The sequence below is a fragment of the Motacilla alba genome, chromosome 3, assembly GCF_015832195.1.
Source record: "Motacilla alba alba isolate MOTALB_02 chromosome 3, Motacilla_alba_V1.0_pri, whole genome shotgun sequence".
NCBI classification, from domain to species: Eukaryota; Metazoa; Chordata; class Aves; order Passeriformes; family Motacillidae; genus Motacilla; species Motacilla alba.
The window spans coordinates 60,954,329-60,979,746 of record NC_052018.1 but is presented as its reverse complement, the minus strand read 5'-3'; the positions used below and the strand labels follow the sequence as shown (position 1 = coordinate 60,979,746).

The 25,418-nt window shown below is 38.0% G+C and overlaps 2 protein-coding genes across 6 annotated transcripts in view; one reads left to right on the top strand and one right to left on the bottom strand.

Moving 5' to 3' along the window:
- Nucleotides 1-25,418, bottom strand: part of SNX9 (sorting nexin 9) — a 61,854-nt gene that overhangs the window by 11,153 nt on the left and 25,283 nt on the right. Inside the window, exons 5-13 of one of the 2 annotated variants that reach the window (XM_038133214.1) lie at nt 14,815-14,998; nt 13,881-14,034; nt 12,385-12,469; nt 11,538-11,663; nt 11,141-11,258; nt 8,148-8,278; nt 6,594-6,697; nt 4,167-4,270; nt 1,375-1,452 (exon numbers count right to left, since the gene is read on the bottom strand). In XM_038133214.1, coding sequence (XP_037989142.1) covers nt 1,375-1,452; nt 4,167-4,270; nt 6,594-6,697; nt 8,148-8,278; nt 11,141-11,258; nt 11,538-11,663; nt 12,385-12,469; nt 13,881-14,034; nt 14,815-14,998 — 1,084 coding nt within the window. The remainder of the gene's footprint in view (nt 1-1,374; nt 1,453-4,166; nt 4,271-6,593; nt 6,698-8,147; nt 8,279-11,140; nt 11,259-11,537; nt 11,664-12,384; nt 12,470-13,880; nt 14,035-14,814; nt 14,999-25,418) is intronic. The other variant, XM_038133215.1, reaches the window with a different exon arrangement.
- LOC119699554 (translation initiation factor IF-2-like) overlaps nt 1-25,418 on the top strand; it is a 75,497-nt gene that overhangs the window by 25,571 nt on the left and 24,508 nt on the right. For 3 of the 4 annotated variants that reach the window (XR_005256464.1, XR_005256465.1, XR_005256463.1), the window contains exon 2: nt 9,588-9,797. The gene's annotated coding sequence lies outside the window, so the exon portion shown is untranslated. Of the gene's footprint in view, nt 1-9,587; nt 11,133-25,418 lie in introns of those variants that run through there. The other variant, XM_038133216.1, reaches the window with a different exon arrangement.

Here is a 25,418-nt window from a genome sequence, read left to right as displayed (position 1 = left end):
TTGCCTTGTTCCCAAACTATCATGGGATCAATTTTTTCATACCATTCAAAGATGCTGGAAATCAAATCAAAGCTTTCCTTTCTAAGGCTGATCTGCAATTTTGTATCCTAGCTTTATGACATACTATTTTCCCTTTACCCTGGCAAAAGAATGTGATAGAGCCCAAGCAATTTTCAGTTCTTTCTCAAGACATCTTGCTAGAGATTTTATCCAGGCAGGATTTACAGTTTTCTAACCCATACTAAGAATATATAATCAAGCAAATCCCCTATTTCATTCTCACATCCAAAAGTGACTTTTAAGCAATATACTATGCTCAATTCTAACTAAGCAGTCTTCCTGTTGAAGTACAGGACACAGATGAGAAAAAGCTATAGGGACAATGACTATTTCTAATACTTCCAGCAGCAGAGAATCTGCATTTCAGAAGGTTGCGTTTTAGTGCATCATTTATGAGGCAAAATGTTTCAAGATTATAAAGCAAGAAATAGATGAGTAGTCATAGTAAGTACTGGTCAACTAAAATTTCTAAGACTGTTTCTAAGGAAACATTTCAGGAAGTTTCTATGCCATAGCATTTAAGGTTTTAGAACACAGTAATTTTGCTATCAAGTATAGAAAGAAAAAAACCCCAAAACCTCAAACACTTTTGAAAGGTGAATTTCAGGGAAAACTGACTCAACAGGCACTCTCTGTCTATGAGGAAATGTTTTCCAGTTGTCTGGAAAACATCAATAGAGCTTAACATATTTTAAATTTGATCTAAAGATGACATTTTAGGGAAACTTTGAGCAATTGATGCTCTCCTTTTCCCTCCCTCATACCTAACACGACAGGCTCTTTGTTAGGGCTCTTGAAGGAGAAGCAAAGGTGAAGGGCAAGAAAAGGCTACACAAGCCGACCCTACAGAAAAGGCTACAGTAGCCAGCCCACAAAATGGATTAGAAAACATTGTAGTAAGTTTTCCATCACCGTGTGGAGTTGTTGTATCATGAAGTTGCACAATAGTTCTGTGACAGCTATTTTCAAGGCCCCATTTTTCTCTCCTTTCCCTTTGATATTACAAAAATGCTACAGCATGTTTGGTCAGTTAGGTCGGTGACCAGATTATATATTAAGAGATCAAACTAAACTCTTCCACCACCACCAACCCACCACAAGTTTACACAGTGACAGAAGACAAGACTGCAGACTAGAACATAAAAACCCTATAACATACACTAAAGAAAGGTTTTAGAATTTTTTCCAGAACCCTGTTTGACATCTAAACCTCAAAGAGGAAAGTATTAAGATCTTCGGAAAAAAAAAAAAAGTAGCATGATGTTATTAAAATACCTCTTTTTAAGCAAAGTACAAATGAAGCTATAGAAGTACCTTGGTATCCACTAGTGCTGAAGACCAGTGCCAGGCTCTGCAATGCTTTTCCTATCTTCTGGTATTCCTTGGGTAGTGCTGAAAGTGGGAAAAGGATGAGGAAAAGAGGGGAAACAAAAGCAAAAAACCAACATGAGTAAGTGAGACTAAATCTGCAGCATTTCCAAAACTTGATATAGCAGATGTCAAAAACAACTAGGTTTTACATTTTCTCTAGTGACACATTTACAATCCTATTCTTTAACCCTTCCCCTGCTACACATGTTCCAAAACTGGATAAAGCAATTGCAATCTGGATTCTTGAAAGGTACAAGCAGTTGGGGAAACAGTGTGTGAATGCTAATAAACAAAAATGAAATCTCATTGCATTTCTAGCTCAGTCCTCCTATGCATACAGTGAGTTTTTTTCCCCTCCCCCTCATGGGGGAAGGAAGAGGGGGAAGTGCTGCAGTGTGATATCCAGAATAGGTCTCATTAATATTTTAAGAGAGGAGATTGTTATACAGACCCATAATACCTAAACTCTCCTCAAATAATGAATTTTATATTTAAAGGCACTAGAAACCAAGATTATCTAGATATAAAAATTATGAAAGTATCTGAATAATAAATTTGTTTTTTATAATCTATTTAATGAACATGCATGCATAAATTACTCCATCACAATTACATCAATCAGCTGTGATTTATGAGTGCATTCATTATTCACACTTTGAACAGCACCACTCCAGAGGCCTAAAAAGCAATCTGAAAAGCAAAAGCAATTTTTTATATGCTACCTATGCTAGCAGAAAAAAACCCAAGTAGATACGGGGCTTGTTATCAAATATTTGTACTCAGAGGGCACACTGCTCAGGCAATATAGAATGTTTTATAGCTGTTCTAGCATCCCACAGTATCTGATTTTTACAGAAGAACACCTTTGTGTGGTATAAAAATCCACCACAAAACCCCCAAATCAACCTCCCACACTAGTTGCCTAATTTTATTGATTATCTTTGATCAAGCTCTTCTCCAGAAGTCAGACTATTTATGATAACTGGTCTGTCTTACACTATGAGTACAATTTAGAGTACTAGAGTTCTGTTATCAGTCATTACACTGATACTGAATCTCCAGTGGAAACTTTGGTGAAGAATCTTTGGTTTCTTTTCACATGTATTTAAGAAGTTTCCATTCACTGAATGGAAGGCATGTAACTATTGCTTAGGAAGTGCTAAAAATACTTCCAATTAAGAGTCAAGTCTAGAGCTGACAGGGAACTTAAAACCTAAGAGATTACTAAAATTTTGCATGCTCCAGTTTACCAGTCTCTCTTTTTTTTTTTTTTTTTTAATTCAGTATAAATGTCTGGAAAATGAAAAGTTAAAATAACAATAAATTAAGTTTTAAGATTTTAAAAAACACAATCACAGCTGTATTGCTGCATGTATGCTAACTAATTAATAGCTGTAAGTATGAGAAGGGTCATTCAGTATCTAAAGCACTAGTGTTGTAAGTTTAGGAAGACTTTGGCAGTTAAAAAAAATACTGAATTTCTAGTGTAAGCACAAGTCACAGTCAGCCCTTGGTTTGATCATTGCTTCTGTAACTGGAAAGCAATGCTGTTTTTCTAGTCTCATCTGAGGAATCTTATTCCTTCCCCTGTTCTCCACTTTCCCCTCAGTATAATCTGCTAGTGAAGCAAGAGCTGTTCCATGTTAGAGCTCTGTCATGTGTTAGACTCTTTTTGTCCAGCAGGAGGGTCAGTGGTGTGCAGAAGGAAACCCTTTCATTCAAAGTTGAGAAATGCAAATAATTTAAAGTTAACATCCTATAGATAATAAAGTCTAACGTAATCACTTCCATGAGAGATGGAGCTTCTTCACTTCCCATTCTCTCTGGTCAGCCCCAAATATTTAGCTGTAGTGTTTGATTAGTAAGAGGCAAAAACATAACTCAGGAGATACACTTCAAGTTCTGGGGACAATGTTTTGGGGTTTTTTGTGGGAGTTTAAAAGAGAGTATAAAAAACTAAGGTGATTCAAGGAGATTTATGTGATAGGTCTTTGGTTGCCAGACACTACAGCCTGCCCTGAAGTAGTTCTTATTATGATCCTCAGCTGTAGTACCTGCTTCCTTTCAATAGCTGCCTTGTGGTGGCCACAAACACTGAACACTGCTGTGGACTAGGAAATTAGAGCCCAGGCAGAGTCATAGGGACTTGGTGTGAAGTTCTGCAACCCTAAATATCTGTGGGAAGGAAGAGACAAGATAGGAAAAAAAAGAATTGGGCTAAAGATTAAGTTAGAATCAAGTTGGTTTTTCTTTTCTTTTTCTCTTAAACTCATTTTATCTTTAAATCACTCTTCCTAGCATGCAAGGATCCTAAATAAGGGGTTAATAAGATGCAATTATTTGAAAATATGATTTCATCAAACAAACAGGTCTATTTTGCCCATGTGACTAAAATTCAAATAAATGACCAATATACGAGAACAGGTCCAACAAGGGCTTTAGCTGAATTACTAGAATTATTTACCTATAAGTATTTTTAAACCTATGGGCAGGGAACAGATATTTCTGTGATAAAGAAAAAAACCCCACACAACCCAACAAAAAGCCCCACATCAAACATACTAACAAAAAACTTGCACAATTTATACTCTTAGACTGAAAACAGCCAGAATGCTGTACAAATCCCATGATAATTTAGGAGTTTCTTTAAAGATGTGTCTTGAATTATACAGATTTAAAAAAAGAAGAGAGAAAAGCACCACAGAAGTTAGTGCTGAGCTATGAAGGACACTTACGCCCTGTACACCTCTTCCAGTGCTCTTGTCCCACTGTCAGCAGCTCTTTAACTCCATCATCCATTGCTTTGGTGAACCTACCCACTGCATCACATTTCTGTTCTCTGTGGCATTTTGAAGAAGCAAAAACAAAAAATAGATCCATAATGTTAACTCTAAATGCAATACTGAAATGCTAAGCAATGTCAACTCTGTCTTAAAAAGTATCCATTCCTTGAAATTTCTGCCATTTCACTAAAATCAGAATTCCCCTTTTTAGATATGGACATTATTTGTTCCATTTTTCCTCCTCTGTTAGACTCGTAGACACGTGGCACTGGACTAGCGCTCACATTTCAGTGTAATAGAAGTAGTGAAATTCATACAGCAATGAAAGAATAAAAAGAAAATAACTGCGTCAGATATTTTGATAGAAGTCTAACATAGGTGAATAAAAAGTAATATAGCAACTCTCCTAGGGAAATATATAGGCATACTTTCATATTATATTGTCAATATCATTGTGCTGAGTTGCATTATAGGGAGCAAAAAACCAGAATTCTGAATTAGTATGTGCCTTTGTACTCCTCTTTAAGCATGTTTGCATGCAGCTATCAGAGTTTCCCATTATCACAGCACTGCATACACAGCAGCGATTTGTGAACTCTACAAAAGAAAACTAAATGTGTATTTTATAATTTCCAATGAGATTTATTTAAACTGCATCTGATCTTACAAATGCTCTCAGCTCTCAGCTAAAGCCTGCATGACAGCTGTAACAGCCAGGGGACACTGAGTGACTCCCCAGAGCCAGGGCAGCAGCTCCAGCTGTGGTCCAAGAACCCAGAGGTTCCCACTTCCCCACCAACACTTCCTTCCTCAGCTGGAAACCATACACACATAGTTATTTGCACAAAACCAGCACTTGGGCTTTCTAAGAGGCTCTTGCTTTACTCCCCTTACCTCAGGGGCAAAACATCCTTTAATTTTCTAAACTCGTGGTCTCAAGATCATTGAAAATGCTCATGAACTTGTGCAGGACTCTCAAAATAGCAGCAAAATTGTTCAGTAAAGAACATCTTCACACTGAAGAACCTAACAGTTATTGAACAAGCTGGTTTACCACTTTGTAAGTGGAGTAATGGCTTACAAGACTCACACACACTTTTAACAGCATTCCCACGCACTAGAACCTGTGGACATCTGAGATGTTACAGCCACCCCTGCAACTGCTTGGAAATAGGTCCCAAGCACTGCTCCAGGCTGCCAGCCCCAGCCCGGGAACCCATAGCCCTGGTGAGCATTCTCCTGGGGCTGGTGTGCCATCCCTGCTTGGGCACAAACAGACCACATGCTGGGCACTCTCCACCAGGGATGTGTAAGTAGCACACTCCCTCTCCTGCACTCTGGGTACAAAATCCCCACTCTCTTTCACCCCTTCAGCTTTTACACCACTGGGATATACAGAAACCACATCACTAAAGCGAAGTAGTCAAGGTTGAAATTCCCATGGTTGACCTTATATAAAGTGCATGTTTTTCTGCTGGTACAGAACTGCTACCACACGGCCATTGTGTCCACTCAATATGCACTGCATCACTTGCATAAAGCCTGTATTGGGTGGAGATACACTACTGCTTTGCTATCAAAAACACTTCTATCCAGTTTATCCACACACACACACAAAACACTATCCAGGTTTCTGTGTTCCAGAACAGTAAGAAAAGTATGCCATACATACTTTTATATGCTACATATATATACATGCTACATCTTCTAAGAAAAATTATTAAGCCTAAAGGAGTGAAACAAAGGCTGCATAGTAAACCCAGTTCACCCAAAGGTTTATCACTTACAGAATATACAGTAAAAAGCGCATGTATAGGTAATATACACATATATAAAAGAAATATATCCATTTGCACTTCCAGAATGAAATTTGATAATTTAAATCACTTTTCATTTTTAATAGCCTTCCATGGATTACAGGTGTTCAAATCAGACTGTGTGTACATTACATACAACTATTTTACAGAAACATTTTTCTGCTTATTGGTCCATCTACAATTATCCTAAGCTACTTGGTAAGTTTAGCATGTTTTGGAACTGTTGAAAGATTAAAGATCAAACCACACTTCCATAGCAGTATTAAACATAACTCCATAGGATCTGACAGAACTCTATCCCATCAACTAATTTTACATAAATTGTTTTAGGATTAGCATTCAGCCACTGAAGTCAAAAAGACATCACATAGAGTTCCACAAAGTATTGGAGGGGTTGATATGAAAATCTCATTATTTAAACAAATTTTCAGCCCTGCCTTGATGAATGCCTCCTCAAATCCATGAATATATGTGCACACTTAGTATCTGAGTTTTGGATCATCTCAGCATCTGTTGTATACCAGCTGCATAATGCCCATACAAAAAAAAAAAATCACCTTACATTTCTACCATGTCCAAGTCAGGAGCTTCTGGTTCCATTGTAGAAAAGATCATGACTCCTACAGTTTCATCTTTTTCTGCCTTCCTCTTTCCAGTTTTCCACTCCTTAAAAAGAAAAAAAAAAAAAAAAAAAAAGAAAAAAAAAAAAGAAAAAAAAAAAAAAAAAAAGAGAGACACAACATTTGACCATCACTTATCTTTCTTTAAAGGCATGTGCTTAAGGAGTGAATTAAATGTTTAGGAGAACTGTTAATCAACAGACCACCCCTGAATTAAAACTTTTCATTAAGAAGTGAAATCTTCAGAGGAGCCAAGGCATTTTACAGTTTCCCAAAGTTCTCCCCTTCCTCCTTTCTGCACTTTGTTATCCAAATTCTGGGGTCAACAGACCCTTCTTGTGTATTACTGAGATACAGTGTAAGAACAATGATATTCAGCTGTCTCCACACATAGGATAAGTCTCATATCAGAAGCTGCTCAAGAAGATCATGAAACTATTATGCAATTATCATACTAAGTTCTCAGTGGTTAAAAATTCCCTATGGATTGCAACATCTGTTCTGTTTATACATCTATAAATAAGAAACCAAGAAGTGCTGACTAGTCAGCAGAATTATACAACTCCCCACTAACCATCCAACTAGCCTTTCACCAGGACTAGTACTTATTATGTTATTAAGCCTCTACTTACAGGACCACAGAATAATTCTGGTTAGAAGTATGTTGCTAATTCAACCTCTGACTCAAAAGTGGTCAGCTGTGACCTTAGTCACAAGAGACTTGAACCTTGGAAATTTTTAAGATCAGACTAGATAATTTACTTTTTCAGCAAATTCTATGTGTATTTAGAGGTATGATTATTTTGAGGAGAAAGCAGCAGAGTGTTTCTGTTTATTTCCTAATTAGTAACAGCGCTGGAACTCAATCATGAAGAAACCATTATCTACTGAAGGTTTACTTACTTTATTTATCATTTACTGAAAATATTAAAATCTCTCTTAAAAAAAGCATAATAAAGTGTGTGTGAATAAAAAATGGCTGGTTATACCAGGTAAGGCTGCAACATAGTGCTATTACAACCCATTTCAGTGGAAAACTGTGCTTTTGAGGGATAGGGATGGGGCAGGGGGCTGTTTTTAAATACAATATAGGCACAACCTAGATCTGTTATAAAGTAGCTTTTGATAGCAGAGCAGCACCACTCAAAGGATCACAGTGATTACTAAATCCAGCAGAGACACAGCAGGGCAACAGCCAAAAGAGTTTCATATATCTTCCTATTCTGCTGGAGGATACAAACTGTCCCTTGAAAGACTGGCAGCAAAGTTACTTTGAAGAGCACAGCTGTATGGGAATGGTGTGTAGCATTTCACCAGAGCAATTTTATGCCTTGTTTTGATCAATCAGCTGAGTTAGGAATCCCAGCAATTTCCAGCCCATCACTACTGCCCACAGTGGGGCGGCTACAGAGCTGAACTCTTGGTTTGAAGGGAAGTATGGGGGGACAGCAATTCCTCAATCTCAGCCTGTGTGAGAACTTTATTTCTTTTCCTACCTTCTCATCTCGGAAATTGAGAAATTGCTGGAAAACTTCACTTTCTGAGACAACAGGATGGCGACACATTCTCGTCATCCAAGCCTGCAGCCTCTCCATGCGCATTTTGATAAATTCTTCTTCAAAGCGCCCTGTTAGACATTGAACAATAATTGTTACATTTACAGGCTAGCACCTTCAAATTCCTTTTTTTTTTTTAAATTAAATTGAAATAACCTGTAATTCATCTGGTGAGTTATTAACAATTTAATGACTCAGAACTTACAAGAATCACAGAATCCTGAGTTGGAATGGACTCACAAGAATCATTGCGTCCAGCTCATAAAAAAAATGGCCCATTATGCTAACAAACCAAAAGAACCTTAAATTGATTGATTTTAAATATTGATTACTGATCAAGAGTTCTGATCCTTTTTAAGATAGCCACAAAAAACCTGATACCCACCCACAATTCAAATACATTTTTTTTGAAAAAAAAAACAAATAAACTTTTGGACAAAAAAATTAGGTATTCAGATGACCCAAGAGAAAAGCCAAGCACAGGCTTGGAATGAAGGCATTTTTCAGGTACATTTTAGTAAAGTCTTGGTCAATATGAGGTTCAAAACCATTGAAGAAAAAAGAACTACAATCCAAGTTGCCATGTACAAGCTAACAAAACACTGAAATTAAACAGCTCAAAAAACATTAAAATTGGATTGCTCAAAAATATTTGAAATCACCCAAACACAAATCATAGATTTAAAAAGCAGTGCCTCCTTTAAACACACTTCCTTATAAGTACACTGTGGAAAAAAATCAAAAAAATACCAGTAAATCATATGCATAAACTGGTTAGAATATACGAATACATGTAAGACTGTAACTGATTTTTTTGGTAATTAAGATATTTTTAATACAAACTAAATAAGTAACCATTTTTTCTCAAACCAGTAATGCATCACCACTGCATATTCATAAGAACCTTTTAGTTTAAGTAGAAACTGTCTTCTTGAGACAATCCTTTCTAATTTAAAAAAAAGCATGACATCAGACTTCTAAAGCATTCAGTGAATGGGATTTGTAAGGAAAGAGAGATTCCTCCAGCACCCAACTCTTCTGATTTCCACAGCAGTGCAGATGACAAGCCTTGAACGCATGTACTTTATATTATAAACACATGTTTCTATATCATTCTACTGCATAGTTACTATGGCAGCAGATCTACAAAGCTGAGGTTTTTGTGGTTTGGGTTTTGGTTTTTTTTGGTTTTTAGTTTTTTTGCAAATATGGAAACTAGCAAGACTAGCAGGTAAATAGCAGAACTGATGAAAAATGAACTTTGTGTATGGGTATTTTTCCTGTAAATTAGCAAAAATAAAACCAAAAAACAAACTAGCACTATGGAAGATACATTTTATACCCTTCAGTAATCATTTGCTTTATTTTTAATCTATGCAGAAACTCCACAGCACTCCTGCAAAGAGTGCAGAACACCAGAACAGCAGCAGCTGGAAGTTACATGCTGATCATTAAGCATATCATCACCAGTAGATTATTAAAACCAGGATACTGACAAAGTCAGTCGGGAGTCTTGTTCTGTCAAGACAAATTGACATAAATGCATTTGTAGACAGTCTTCAGAAAAAAGCCTCCTGAACACAGTGAAAGGTAAGCACCCTTTTTCAGTTTGTTCATGTTTCAGAAAAAGAGACATGCCTCTTTTTTTAAATATTATTTTTTTGCATGGGGCAAGATATTCTCTCCCACAGATTCCAGAAGACAGATATTCACAGGCAATGGATTTTGCCAAGGTGTCAATCCCAGACCCTTGGGTCTTTTAAGATATAGTCACAATGAAATCTAGGGACCCCATCATGTCTTCTGGTTTCCTGTTAACAGACATGCACACGTTTAATAGAAATGCTGGTCAATTCTAAACACGAGGCTAAGGGGAAGAAGTCACTTCCTCACTTTTCAGTTTCCTCGGCATTTATCCCAGCACCTTCATCAATGCTCAGCTTTCTTCAAACACAGCAGAGCTGCTGCATTCTGAGTGATGCCCACGGCCACGTGGTTGGCAACATGCCGATGCTTATATGTTTGGTTTTGGCTGTTTATATTAAATGCTGTATAATCTTACCAGAAAATATACAAGTGGAAATGGGCTAAAGTAATGCATTGTTCTCCTATACAGGTGTCCATTCTTTCCTTCACATGCACTTTAGCACACACATGTAGAGAGGAAGCCAGAGACTACTGAAAATGCATAGGCATTGTCATATTCTGTTGCAATGACTAAACTTAAGTGCATTTAAAGGACCCAATCCCACTTTTCTTGAAGTCAGAACAAAATATTTCCACAAGTTTCAGACAGTTTGGTCAAGCTGAACGGACATCAAACCAGTGCAGAACACTATATGAATGAAAGATGCTTTCTAAATCAAGTGTGAAATCAAGCAAGAGGAGAAACAGCTGCAACATTTCACTTGGAAGCAAAAAAATTCCCATCCCAACCAGTCAGGGGATGCTCCCCTTCCTCTGGGAACTTTGTGTCAAAGCTGCTACAACATAATATATGTACAATCAAATGCAAAAGACAAAAACCCAAACAAAACCAAACACAATGCACGCCCCTCCCCAACCCTCAAAAAAACCCATGCAAAAACATTTGCCCAGCCAATCAGCAAATATGGAATGTAAGTAGCTATCTCTTCTCTCCAACAGTAATTATTATCTCATGTAGTAACCAGGGGGATTTTTTTTGCTTTTAATTACCTTTTTTTAAATCACTGGACTAGATAATTGAACCTGAGTTTTGAAGTGATTCTCCTAGTTGATCTGTTTTTATCAATATGTCATAACAACTCATAGTAAGTTTTGAGAGAAGAAAGGTTGGGGTTTCTTTGACACCTTCTTTAAAAATAATGGGATAAACAAACAGTCAGAAATAACTGAACCTTATCTGATTTCCTTTTTTCCCATTCCATGAATTCAGAACTGGGAATAATTACCTGTTACTTGCTTGTCTGGAAGAGAAGGGATTGGAATGGCTAATCCAAATTTAACCAGGAGCCGCTCATACAACCAGTCAAAGTGCTTGTATCTGTGGTTGACAGATCGATTAGTGTTCTGTAAGAGAAACACAACTCTGAACTTGGACAGGCATCTACACACAGTCACATGAAACAAGCATGACCAGAATGGCAACCACATGGAATGTAAATAAAATTTATGAATTAGAGCCTTAATACAGAAGAACTTGAAATTCTAGAAAAAAGCAAATCCTTGGGGTAAAAAAATATGACAACTACCACTTACTCTTACAATGCCCTTACCAAGTCACACGATTTCTATTTATATGTACAAATAACACATATCTTCCAAAGATCCTGTTTCAGATACACTTACAGTGCAGGTCAGCTGATACTCAATGTAGCTCTTGAGACCATACATTTTAGAACCTTTCTTGGGATCTGCCACCACACAGTCAAATGTAGAGGTAGGATATACCCACATTGGGCCATAATCACCAATCTGTAAGGAATTGCAAATATTATCTTTAAATACACCACATTGCACCAGCTGCAAACAAGGAGACAAATATCTTCTCTGTTCACTTGAGAGCTTCCACTGATTTCAGTGAGAGGCTGAGAGTCTGGAAACAGAGAGGCTTCTTGCAATCAGGGACAAAAGTCCACAGTTGACTTTATCTTGTGTATTTTACAATTTTTCCCAAACAACAAAGGAATGGTGAATTCTAGAGTTACCTCAACCACATTTCACTAGAACAGCATATAGACAGAAGAGTTTGGTTTTCAGATCAGAAAGTGACCTGACCATCAGGGCTGAATATTGCAAACTTCTACAAATGTAGCTCTTACATGTAACTATCTAGATAATGAATAGACAGTGTAATGCATTTGCTCTGCATCCCAATCCCAAAAAGGCATAAGTTCATCACAAGTAATGCAGATACAGCATGAGGAAAAAGTACTGAAAAGAATCATCATCATCACACTTATGATATTTATTATGGCAGTTCTATTTCCAATTATGTGTTCAGTATCAGTTTCTTCTGACCCAAATGTATACAGCAACCTTGAGGATAAAAGTTCAGTAGAGAAAACAGGGAAAGGTGAGGAGGATTATAAAACCCAACCCACCAACCAACCAACAAAACCCAACCAACTAAAAAAAGAAAACCAAAAAAACCCATACCACCCACACAGAAAAATTATACACAACCCCAACTTACAATTATGGGAATTTTTTCTTTGGGTTTTGCTAGCTGCTTTGCCAATAGATACTGTTCCATTCCAGGTTTTGCAAATCCAGGAAACCTAACAATAAAATGAAGTGATAAGTTAATTCTCATTCCTTTGATATATGCAGAACTACCTGCCATTACAGGAAAAAAACCCCAAATATTTCTCAAATATAGAAAAAAGTTTATGTGAATTACTGTAACAATCAACGTTTTGCATGGAAAAAAAGCAGAAGAATCTTGGCTACTGACATCCAGTTTTTTTGTGTGTGTCTTGTGTGTCTGTGTGTGTAATAGGCCCCTTCTTGCAGAGCAAAGTGGCCATTCCTGCTCTGCTGACCATCATACTAAACATAGCAGGAGGACACAAAGTATCATCTATCACTCCCCTGCAGCCCCACCCTCTCTGGAAACACCACACACACAAAGATGCTCATGCACCTGAGATTTCAAATTACAAGAATTCAATCATCTGAAAGAATGATAAACAGAAGATCTATCAAGTGCTTCTAAACATGAGTTATCTTAAATAATTTATCCACCAATTAAAAGAAAGCCAAACAATCACTATAATATTCTAAAAGTCTTATAAAATGCCTTATAAAAAGCAAACAGTGGTCCTCTTTCTAATTAGGAACATAATTAGCCCTTGCAGTATTGCCAACCTGCTTGCAGAAACACGAGCAGTAAAGCAGGACTTATTCCACAGACAAAAATAATCTCTTAAAAAAGGTACTTTTTTGAGTTTACAACAAGTAAACAATGCTGTACAGGTACTCATGCAACACTGGACATAAAAACCCACTGATGAACAAAATTAACTAGTCATGTAGAGACAGTTGATTTTTAGATACATAAGGAACCATTATTCTACAATTCTTTTCCACTCTGCTTTCATCCACTCAGAGATTACCACACACTAGATCTCAGAGTAACAGCAGACAAGCAAACATTAAGCTGCAACATGAGACAATGCTAGTGTAACCCTGACAAAGCTTGATGCTACTGTAAGATTTTTATCTATAAAATCAAACTTTCTGCGGCTCAAGAATCGACTTGGAAGATACACTTTTAGATAGAAGATAGAACTTTTCCCCACTAGAAATTCAGATTGCTCAAGAACTCTGGGGCAGCATCTCTGATCAGTTTCTACTGTATGGACAAGTCATCCACCACCTTCGACTTTCATTAAGAACAAACTGTCGAACACAGTTAAATTTCAAAGACTTGAAGCTCAGGCATTGTGAAAGTGTCATCTGCCTGTATGACACCTTCAAAAATTACACAGCTTTGTCATGTACTTTCAAGATTTCAGGGATCTGTGTCCTCTGCTTGCTTAAGGAATATGCTGTACTACAAATCCACCTTCTCTTCTGCGCCAAAACTGTAATATTTACATTGCTTATTTCAAGGATGTCGAATTTACACATCTTGACAAATTCCAATTCTCTTCAATATATACACATTTCCCCTGCATTTTCCATTACTTGTTAAGTGGTAACTTCATAGCAGCTGCACGAGAATTTCCACGCTGGACCCCCCCAGCCTCTGATGCCTCAGTCTCCTTGTAACCAAGGTAAGATGGTGAAGTTGATTTTGGGTCATCCCAGTCATCATCCCAGTCATCGTCATCAGCAGCTGCTGAAGTACAGGAGGGATCAGGGGACAGGGAAAGGAGAAAGTTACATAATTTCTCTTCAAAAGCAGAAGCAGGTACTTTAGCACTCACATAGAAATAATCAAACAGGTAAATATATTAAAATCTCTTTCAGCCTTCTATTTTACTATTCCTCCTCAATTAACACTATCTCTATCAAATACAATCCGCAAAGCAGTGCACTAAAAATCCACTGAGGGAGAGGGGAAATAAAAAAGAAAAAAAAAAATAAAGAAAAGATGATGGTGTGTTAAGATGAACTCAACTGTGTCCCATATTCATAGACTCCAAGTTAGCATTCCCCAGTTATGGGCTCTCCCCTTAATTCAGGCTGTTACTACAAAAGGTAGAGAAGCTTTCTCAAAAGTTAGTCACTTCTTAAAATTAAGGATTTAAGAGACTATTCCTTCAAAGGCCTGACAGCACAAATTCAAGGGAGTTTAAAAGTTCATTATGCAAGCTGAACAACATGCTTGAGAATAGATCATGTATGCACAAGACTTTCATTTGTCAGATTTCCATAAAAGTTTGAGGTGTTTGTTACTGTGGAACCAATCTTTTTAAAAATTATTTACTTTTTAAAATGCCTACTATTTTAGTGTCCAGCTTATCCACATGACAATGTGCTATTAGGAAACTGGTTTGGTTTTGTTTTTTAAATAAACCATTGTCTATAGTACTGAAAGATTAAATAATTCTTACCTCTACTGTCCACCTACTCTAATTTATTAAGGAAAAAAAAAAAGAAGCAAAAAAAAGCACACCTGGTCCTTGATATGCCTGTGGATGACCAAATGCTGCTGCTGCCTCCCAGTTATTTGAAGCACTGTTTCTCTGGCCAGGTGCACTTTCAGGTTTCGTTGCCCAGCTGTCAACAGCATTTCCATTATCCCAGTTCCCAGACTTCCCAACATTCCAGCTGGACCAAGGATCATTGGCAATGCTTGCCTACATTGTATGAAGACAAAAGTAAAGAAGAATTGCTGAAGAAATAACCAACAACCACGTACTTTCTTCTTGAAGTCTTTAATCTCCTGCTGGTAGGCTGAGTTTGCATTCAGCACTTCACTTTGATTTAAAAGCAGCTGCCAAATCTTGCATTTCCAGCTACACAACTCTTGCATGCAGCAAGCACTGGGAAGAGCTGATCAGCTTTCCAGCAATGTGACACCAATACATACTAATAAGAGTGCTTTTCCTCAGGGTAACTAAATTATTTGTTACAACAGCATTAGGAAGCATTCTCACCCATGGTAATTATTTTACACTGACACCTTAATAAGTATGGTACTTGTGAACTATTAATTACCTAAAGCCATGGGCTAATTAGCACATTTAAAACCAGAACTCAGAAGTCAAGAAGGTTAGGTTTTTGTAAATACTTATTTTATCAAACTCAGATTAGTGGCTTTACTAAAAACAAATAATGAATTGCCCATCCACACCATCACTACTGGTGTGGCAGTCAGGGAGTTAAAAGCTAACCTGATGAGCTTCCCTGTCAGAGCTTAACTCATTCACAGTCAAGATGAGGGAAGAAAACAGACATCTGCCAGGGAACAGTCTGGTATCTCCCTGCAGACCTACTCTCTCAGCATAAGCTTATGGTGAAGGCACTCACACATCCCCTTCTGCTAATGCTGTTGTGGAGGTGGAAACCTCAGTGAAGGAGTGCAGAGCAGACATGCTAACTGCTGCATTTGGCAAGTTCATCTTGGCTTAATAGCTTAGCATCCTGCTCAGCTCCTTGATTTTAACAGTGCACTTTGAAAAAGCATTGACTAGTTAAGTGTAGTCTACTCCAGACACTTAGAGCAGAGACTTGCTGGCAGAAAGAAAAAACTGCACACATATCGAAACCCACACACCCAAAGTGTAGGAGGAAGAAAGAGAAGAGGAAGGAAAGCAAACAAAGCTGAGAAGGCTTGTCTTGTTCAGCAGAGGGAGAAACTGAGTTTTGTAAAAAGAAGTCTCAAATCCTACTGATGCTAGTTCATTATTTTTGCCATGAAGAAGCATATAAAAGATGAAGTGCCTTATATAAATTAATTACTATTAGACTACAACATTTACATGTATCTTAGAACATTTGCCAATACAGGAAATTTAATAAAACTCCCACTAAAAACTAAATTATTATCTGCAAAAATGTTGCATAAGTGTCTTACACAAAAAACGTACAGCTACTCCACATCCCAATTTTCTCCACTAAATATTCTTTCCTCCCATTTTAACTCTGATATTCTACTTAGGAATAAGAAGTCTCCTTTCAGTTTTTCCTCAAATAAAGTCATCTGACAGTCAGATTTCATAGATAGTATCAAATCATAAAGACTCAAAAATTATGTTATCACATAACACCTTTATATATTTAGGTTCACAATTCCTTACAGGATCTGGAAATTAAGACCAAGCTCCCAAGCTGGGGAGAAAAATCACCATTCACAAGACTCACAAGTGTCAGTGGGTCTCTAGGAATTGAGAGAGAGAGAGAGAGAGATTATGTGGAAAGCTTCTATAGTGATAACTTGGGAATTTTTTTAAATTTTTTTTTGAGAATGAATCTGATGCAAGAACATTACTCCCTGGGGGAGCAATAGTCTTGGATAGCTGATACCAAGTGCTACTTCGAGCAAATTACAAAGATAGCTTATACCAGTCTGCTCTCTTCCTATCATCACCTGGTGTGAGTCTATGTAAAGAGAAATTACCACACATGGCATTAGCCAGAGCTCATTCCTGGCTAAATGAAAACACACAGGGCTGGAGCCCAACCACATGGAAAAGCATGCTTGATTCTAACATAACTTGGAGCACCTAGAAAAGACTAGTTTGCTTAATATTAATATACCAATACTTTTGCAATATATGTTTTGCTGATCACTAGCAATAAAAGTCCACAAGTGGCATGATCACCAAAAGACTGAGTAAAGTTTTCCTCTTTTCTGTAGTAGCTCATATGAAATCTGGTACATGAGTAAATGGTAAAGAACCCTTAAAATCTGCTGCAAAAAGAGGAGGGCAATAATATTGACACTACTAAAGAATGACTGTCAAGAGCAATCATCACACTCACAGACAAATGCTGATATACACAGATGCTGTACAGCAAAGGGAAATGTATTACTTAAATTGCTCCTGGATGTCTTATCTCCACGTACCTAGATGGAAGCACTCTTCAAATCAGAAAAATTTACTTCTAAAGTGTCCAAGAAAACTGTGGGGTAAGCTCTTACCCCTAGGTATATCACCTATAGGCTGTAAAAGGGGTGGAATATACTATTCTCCCCTCTGTTCCTTTCAGCCAAAGAGTCCTCATTTCTTTCTGAAACACTGGGGAAGAGAGTAAGAGATGGTTTAGGAATCTATAGATAACAACTTTCAAGGAGCACTTACAGGACTCTCTTCAACTTTCTTGAAACGTTTTCCTACATGCACACATACTGTGGACACTCCTAAGTGGCAGTCAACAATCAGAAAACATGGAGAAGGGCTCAGGAATCAGGCCTACCATCCTTAAGGTCTTTGAGCATCACAGAGGATCAACTAAAGACATAGCAGTTATTAAAAAGGTCATCTCAGCCCCAGCGAGCACTTCTGTGGATTTCAGACACTGACAATCTTCATACAAGAAGCCATTTGTGTGGCCTGGCTCTGGTTGAATAAACCCTAATGAAACCTGAAGTATTTTGCATCAGTTTGCATCAGTTTTCCATAACTGAAATTAATAATCTTCTGATCTCTCCTTAGTCATCACAAGAAAGGTGAAGAGCCCTTGCAAGAAGCTGATATTTAGTCAATATAATTTGATACAGCACACCTAATATCCAAGTATTCAAGCCTTCTCAAATATACACAAAAAGAAATGCCACATCTCACAACTAAGAAATTGATCAGTCTTCAAATTAAACATTGCATCTCCTTGCTCCCTAAGGTAACATCAAACAAGTACACTGAGATTAAATTTAAGGATAAACTCCTAAAAGGCAACTAATTTACCCTTTTGTAGATTACTAGGGACTTACTCACTCCTACGGTCCTAGGAGTAAAAAGAAGACAAAAGGGCTATGTTGGGATCTGACAACAGAGGGAACCATTGCTGAATGTTGTAAGAGGATTCCACTAAGGGCAGATTCAAGCTCACTACAGAAACAGGTCATTACTGGTGGGGCCTGGAGGATGGGAAGAGAAGCCTAGTATGTTTTTAAAGATCTAATAATAGTTGAATAAGAAAAAATTCCACCACAACAGAAAAATCCTCAGCTTGGAAGTGGAATGTCAGTATCTTTACCAAATGAATCATGAATTAAATAGGAGAAGTGACATATTTGCTATTTTCCAGAGAATTCAAAGCTATAGACAGTAAAGCCAAGATAAGGCATTGAGGTATCTCTCTGCCCTGGCTAAAAATCTTTATTTGCTCTCCTGACCAACTAATTTGTTTCTGGCAGAGTCTTTCCTCATATTAATGCATGCCCCTGATGGACAAATAGACCCATTCTACTGCTGAAGGACAAAAGCCAAAACAAACACAATGTTCAGATAATTCAAGTACCCAGAAAGACCTAGGTGAAACGTGCCATCAAAAATAATGACCTCCAACTGTAAGAAATACACCTTGAAATCTATTCAGAGACAGAAGCCATGCTGAAGCAGTGAGTAGCAAAAGTAAGCCTGATCAGATCAAGGGAAGTTCAGGACAGCCAAAGCTGCAATGAGAAATGTTATGCTCTTGAAGAGGGGTTTAAAAGAGACAGGCAGCACAGAGCTATGGCAGAAAACACAAGAAAAGTCAAGGTGACTCAGCTCAATAGCTTACAGGAATGAACATACCTCTCCAGTTTTATAGCTGCCTTAGTTACCTGCATGGAAACAAAGCCTTAAGCATACTCAGACATTACACTAAACTTCTTTGGATAACAGTCTCTGATAGATACATTTAAAACAACCCCAAACAACTGAGAATATAGACAGACACCTTAAAAATCAAGTGTTTTTCTCCATGAAGAAAGATGAAGGGGTTAAAAGCCTACTCTGCAGCAATCACAGAACTGCATTCACTGTGCTGTTTAAGATAGAAAAAGTGTGCATATTAGCACATAACTGAAGCAGCTGCTATACCCACATATTTTATGGCTAATCTTTCTTCTTGGTGGATCATTACGTTAGCATTGTGGTCTCTGGCATTTCTTCCACTTCTGAAGGCAGGCCTTCTTTTCTATAGTACTACATAAGCATCCTTAAAGAAATCCTCTAGGAAAAGCAAAAGTGGAGATGGGCTAGATTTTAAACAACCAACTTTATGGACTTAGATACTAGAATGTTCCTGCAGATAAATACTTGACAGCAACATGACCTCCAGAAGCAGCTGCCAAGGAAGCTGTAGTAATGTTGTTCTAGGAACCCATTTGTCTTTCAGTCACTCCTGTCTTCTCACTTCCTTCCTGAGGAAACCATCATCCAACACCTTCACTACCAACCCCACTGCCCACTTCTTAACTCTGCATCAGAGCTGGGCTTTGCCAGCCCACAAACAACACAAAGCCCAGACACAACCACTGGACATTCCCTGTTTTCAGCAGGAAATAAATCTAAACCACCAGTGGACAAACTGAGATAGTAGCATGAGCAGAGCCGTTAGTTTTTTGTTCTTTTCCTGTTTCAAATCCCATTTCCTTACCTATAAGGTTATTCACAGCCAAACTGTACTAGGGGCTGCATTGCTTGTGCACAGTGCAGGCACAGGATTTCCATCCATCATCTCCTGACTCAGCACAAAAAAAAATCATCTTTGAAGTATGGAATAGTGTTTTAGAAAGATACATAATTTAGACTTGAGTAAAGAATACTGAGGATGAGGGGAGGGAAAACACATCCATTGTCACCCTGACTGCTTCAAGGAAATGATTTTTTTTTTTAATTAAAGTTTGCTTAGTTTCAACTTTCAGACACTAAAAATTCTATATAATTGATTCAATGGAGCTCTCTCAGGTTTCTGTTTTTGTTACTCACACCTGCACAAGTAAATGGCAATCAAGTCACTTCTTTATATCCTTGTCTTCTCTGAGGCTGATTTCAATTCTTAATGGTTTTTTATTGAAACACAGATGAGAAATTTCAGACAGTTTTCTAAGCAGCAATCACAGCAATGCCAGAAAGAGAAGAAAGACTCCCTGTTCCTCTTTGATGTTGACTTGTGTCATCTAGACATCCCAGGATCCGGCTGCAAAGATTAAACAAGATTTTATCCTTCCTTTTTGGGAAAAGCACTCTATTTTTGTTTGGAAACAGAGAAGGGGGTGTCCCTAGTTGTGGGTTGTTGTTTGGGTTTTTTTGAGGAATTTAAGAGTGTTACTGCCTATTTTCAGTTTATCACTTTCAATTAAAAATGCCCATGATTCTACTTTAGAATTAGTGCTCAGTGAGAAAAAAAAACCAAAAACCAAAAACCAAAACCCAAAAAACACCACCAAACACAAACCAAACAAAAAAGCCCAAAACAAAAAAACCAACTCAGGAAGGAAACTACATATTGCAGTAAGCCCCCTGCTGTGGTGCAGGGAACTGAGCAGCACATGTGTGCCACATGGCACTGTAAGTTTGCAGGTTAGCAGAAATGCTAACAATCCCAGGCATCAGTACAGGCTGGGGATCGACCTGCTGGCAAGCAGCTCTGCAGAGAAGGACCTGGAGGTCCTGGTGGAAAACAAGCTGTCCATGAGCCAGCAGTGGGTCCTGGTGGCCAAGAAGGGCAATGACATCCTGGGTGCATTATGAAGAGCACTGCCAGCAGGTTGAGGGAGGTGATCCTGCTCAGTCCTGGTGAGGCCTCATCTGGAGAGCTGTGTCCAGTTCTGGCCTCCTCAGGAAAAGAGAGACATGGAGCCCTTGGAGCAGATCCAGAGGAGGGCTACAAAGCTGATTAAGAGACTGGAGCATCTCTCTTATGAGGAAAGGCTGAAGGGAGCTTGTCCTGTTCAGCCTTGAGAAGAGACACCTGAGGGGACCTCATCAATGTCTATGAGTATCTGAAGGGAGGGTGTCAAGAGGATGGGTCCAGGCTTTGTTTGGTGGTGCCAGGCAATACAAGGGGCAACAGACAGAAACTGATGCAAAGGAAGTTCCTCCTGAGCATCAGGAAGAATTTCTTTACTGTGTGAGTGACTGTGCACTGGAACAGGTTGCTCAGAGAGGTTGTGGAGTTTTCCTTACTGGAGATAGCCAACAACCATCTGGACACAGTTCTGTACCATGTGCTCTAGGATGACCCTGCTTGAGTTGGGAGGTCAAACCAGATGACCCACTGTGGCCCCTTCCAACCTGACCCATTCTGCAATTCTGTGAATCAGACAAGGAAAAAAAGCATACCAACACTGTAAATTGTGGAAAACTCTTTCAATAGTGATATTTTGCCTGAGGGTCTGGGTGCAGCCGAAGGTGACGAGTGATCACAGTATTACACCAGTTTAACAACTTCCTGCCTAAACCTTTGCATTCCACTGGGTCACCCACAAAAAAGCTCAACACAACTCTATAATTGGAATTGATAAAATCACTGTCATATGTTGATGGTTATTTTTTGATATGTAAATGTGATGCATTTCAAAGCAAGCAAGCCACTGTTTTCAGTACTGTAGTGAAGCCATTGCCTTGTACTTAGCTTAAATGAAAGCTGGTCACAAATTCCTTCTACCAGTCTGAATGCAGTATTGTGACTGAGGTGGTGGAGGGGAAAGAGTTGCTTTCAAATCACATGCAGCAATAGAAGATTTTATAGTGTCACTATCTGTAACAGGAACTAGAAGTTACAACTGTAATTGTAACTCCCTTGGGGAACCTACCTGCATATTTTATATGATAATTTAACATACTGGTATAACAAGACAAACTGGACCCAGTCAAGTACAAGCGAGTTACATTTCCTGTGATGATACTTCTCCTTTACTACACACACAGATTCATCAGTGAACAGAAACACTGTTACAGGAATTTAATAACATGCATGTCAGAATTTCCACATAAGTAGAATACTGTACTCTTTAATAGAAGCACTATATTTATTTTCTTTAATCTTAGCATTTATTGCTGCTCACAGCAATTCAGGGAGGGGGAGTGGGAGTTACGGTATGCAAATTTAATGATAAGTTGCCTTTCCAGCACTTCATTGCAAAAAGCCTGAAAGATATGAAGTAAAATTTTGGGAATAGCTTCCTTAGTGCTCTACCTTACACATGTTCAACAACTTATGTCTGCATACCAGGTAACTTGAGTTGCCCCAGCTCCTGGACATCAAACTAGTATTTTCACTATCTACTTATTCATCCTGTCTATACATAAGTCCCAAAGCTTTCGGAAAGGAAAGGATTTTGCATACATATGAATCCATTTATCTCACTTTTTTTCTGCAAGAGAAACTATCCCAAATTATTTCACTCTTACTGTTGGATAAAGCAATACAATCATGAGAGGTTTCTATTAAATGCTCCCTGTACCTATCCATGTGGCCTTGCTGCTCTGCTGAAGACACAAAACGTGGATTCTCTAGGGTCAACATGAATCAATGAAAAAATCTGTAATTCACAAAAATGCGAACTCTCAGGATACTTATTTTATCCCAAACTAAGAAGAACTCTACAGTCATTTTCATCAGGACCTAGACTTGGCAGTGATTAGAGAATCAGTGTCAAGAAAAGGGAACAAACTCCTCTACAAATGCAACACACAGTTTGGTACAAGAACTATTTTTGTATCTTAAATATAGGGAAGCCACATCTACAGCTCTTACGTCAATGAAGCTGTGATCCACTTCCACCCTGAAACAGAGAGGCAGTAGCCCAATTTATTTTCATTTATACATTTCTAATACTAGCTTTCTATTCTGCAGCGAAAGGAAAAAAAAAATACTGAGCTCTAGAAGGAAGGGAGGAGAAACCATACAAACTAAAATATACAGGATACTAAAATTTATAGCATTTCTATCCTATGTTCAAGGCTGCAGGTTACACAGGCTGTAAACAGCTGGACTACATTGTGGCAAGTTGTGCATACAGTCTGCTTATGGACCACTAATGAAATTACTGTACAGAGAGAGTTTTAACTTCCCAACAAAAAGAACTAGCTTGGGCCAATATAGTTGTAACAAAATCTAAATAATTCAGATAAAGGCTATCATTAAAAGAGAGCTGCTACTTGTTCACAACTTTTAAAGCATTTTAGGTTAGATAAATGTAAAAACACCTCAAGCTGTGGTTCGGAATAGGGGAAGAGAGATAATTGCTATTAAAACAGCAGTCTCTGAACCTGAAACACAAACAAAATAAATGCAAATACATCCTTAACTAGAGAAGCACTAATCTTGACCACCAGAAAAAACCCTAAACCAACCCAGCTGGAGGAGACAACTCAGAATGAATTTTACATTACTGACTGTATTTCCATACATACTTAAATTATAAAGGCTCCAAACGCCCCCAAGATAATAACCTCTTCGTCAACTGCCATAAGAAGCACTATCTAGAAGTGTGAAAGAGAATATTCTCTACTGCTACAGCCTCTGGAATAAACTCAGCATCAAAGAAATACTATAAGAGAAAAACATGTGATGCATTTTACATCAAAAATGATGATCTTTTTGTTCACTCTATTTGTTAGGTTCACTTGGCTTAACCTGACAAAATTTATATTCATTTCAGTCTCACTATTATTCCAATACCAACAGAGTCTACAGGTAACTTACTTTAAGATATATATATATGTAGATAGATAGATATAGATATAGATAGATAGATACATATATGCAGCTCTAACCAACAGAAATAGCATAGGTGCTGATATACTTACTCACTGGCTGTTCCAAATGACAGACTGAAATTAGCACCTTGCATTGCTGCTCAGAGGAACAGTGGATTGACAGAGAAGAAAGATTACTCATTCCCTCTGCTCTCTATTTCCAAGAGCTACCAAGTCAAAACAGCATGAGACTCATAGAAAAGCCAAGCCAAGCCTCCATCCTTGGCAACTAAGGCTTCCTTAAATTGTCTTTTCTTGAATAATTTTTTAAAGCTTATCAGACATTAAAGCAAAATGTTACAGGCAAATACAACATTAAATTCTCCTATCGGCTTATCTTCTTCTGAGTGTGTGAATAGTCACCTTGAGTCAAATTTTCCCCTCATTTTGTGTTTAATTAGCTTCACTGCTTCCTCTTATTGCTTCTATGTCCCCAGCATCTTCTCAGATAGCTCTTTAAAAGAGCAGCTGCAAATTTTATCAAGGCAGCCATAGCTGGGACACTGCTGATATAAGGAATGAGCTGGAGAGAGTGAACTGCCAAGGGTCAGGTGGAATTCTTCTCTTCTCCTTAGGAAGTATTTCTGCTCCCCTTTTCTACTGTCTCTTTACATCTGTGGCAACCCCGGGTAGGGTACAATATCAAAGTGTTGCTGTGGTTACTGAGTCCTTCTCGCTGAAGAAAAGGAAGGGAAAGAAACTGCTTTTAATTATTGCTCTTTAATTACTTTTCAGGAGATTATTTGCTGAATAACAACAAAAACCTTCTTAGGAAAATAGACAGGGAGCAGAATGGTGTTTGAATCAATGTTTTCTTAACACCTAAAAGTTATGGTTTCCAGAGTAGGAAACCAAAAGTCTCTTGTTTGACTGGAAGCAAAAAAGGATGGGGGAGAAGGAGAAGAGTTGTTAGAGTGGTCATTTATCTTCCCAAGTAATGGTTATGCATGATGGGGCTCTGCTTTCCTGGAGACGGCTGAACACCTGACTGCCTATGGGAAGGAGTGAATGAATTCCTTATTTTGCTTTGCCTGCATGTGAAGCTTTTGCTTTACCTATTACGCTGTCTTTATCTCCACCCAAGAATTTACCCATGTTTACCCTTCTGGTTCTCTCCCCCACTCCTTTGAAGGGGTAATAAGCTGCTGAGTGGCTTGAGCTGCCTACCAGGGTTAAACCACAACACTGTGGTTTAACTGGGCTCCTAAAAATAGAAAAGGAAAAAGCACCACACTCACATTTCAACTCAGCCAGATATTTTTTAATAAAGTTTGGCACTGAAAGACTATACAACAACCTGGTTTGGGGTTTTTTTTATACTTACTGTTAGAAAAATTGAAGTAGTTCTAAGAATTAAAACATCTTCTGACTTACTGAATTGGGGAGTGGGGTCGTTGTGCAACCATGTGTATGTGAGAGTGACAATGTTTATAGAAAGCAATTTCTTCAATACACTAGTAGTAAGAAAAAAATCCTAAAACATCCTGTTTATTTAGAATTGCTTTTATAAAGATTTCTTGTAATAAACTTGCAACCCCACTGTGTTACTGTAAAACCTAATAGATACCATCAAATATCA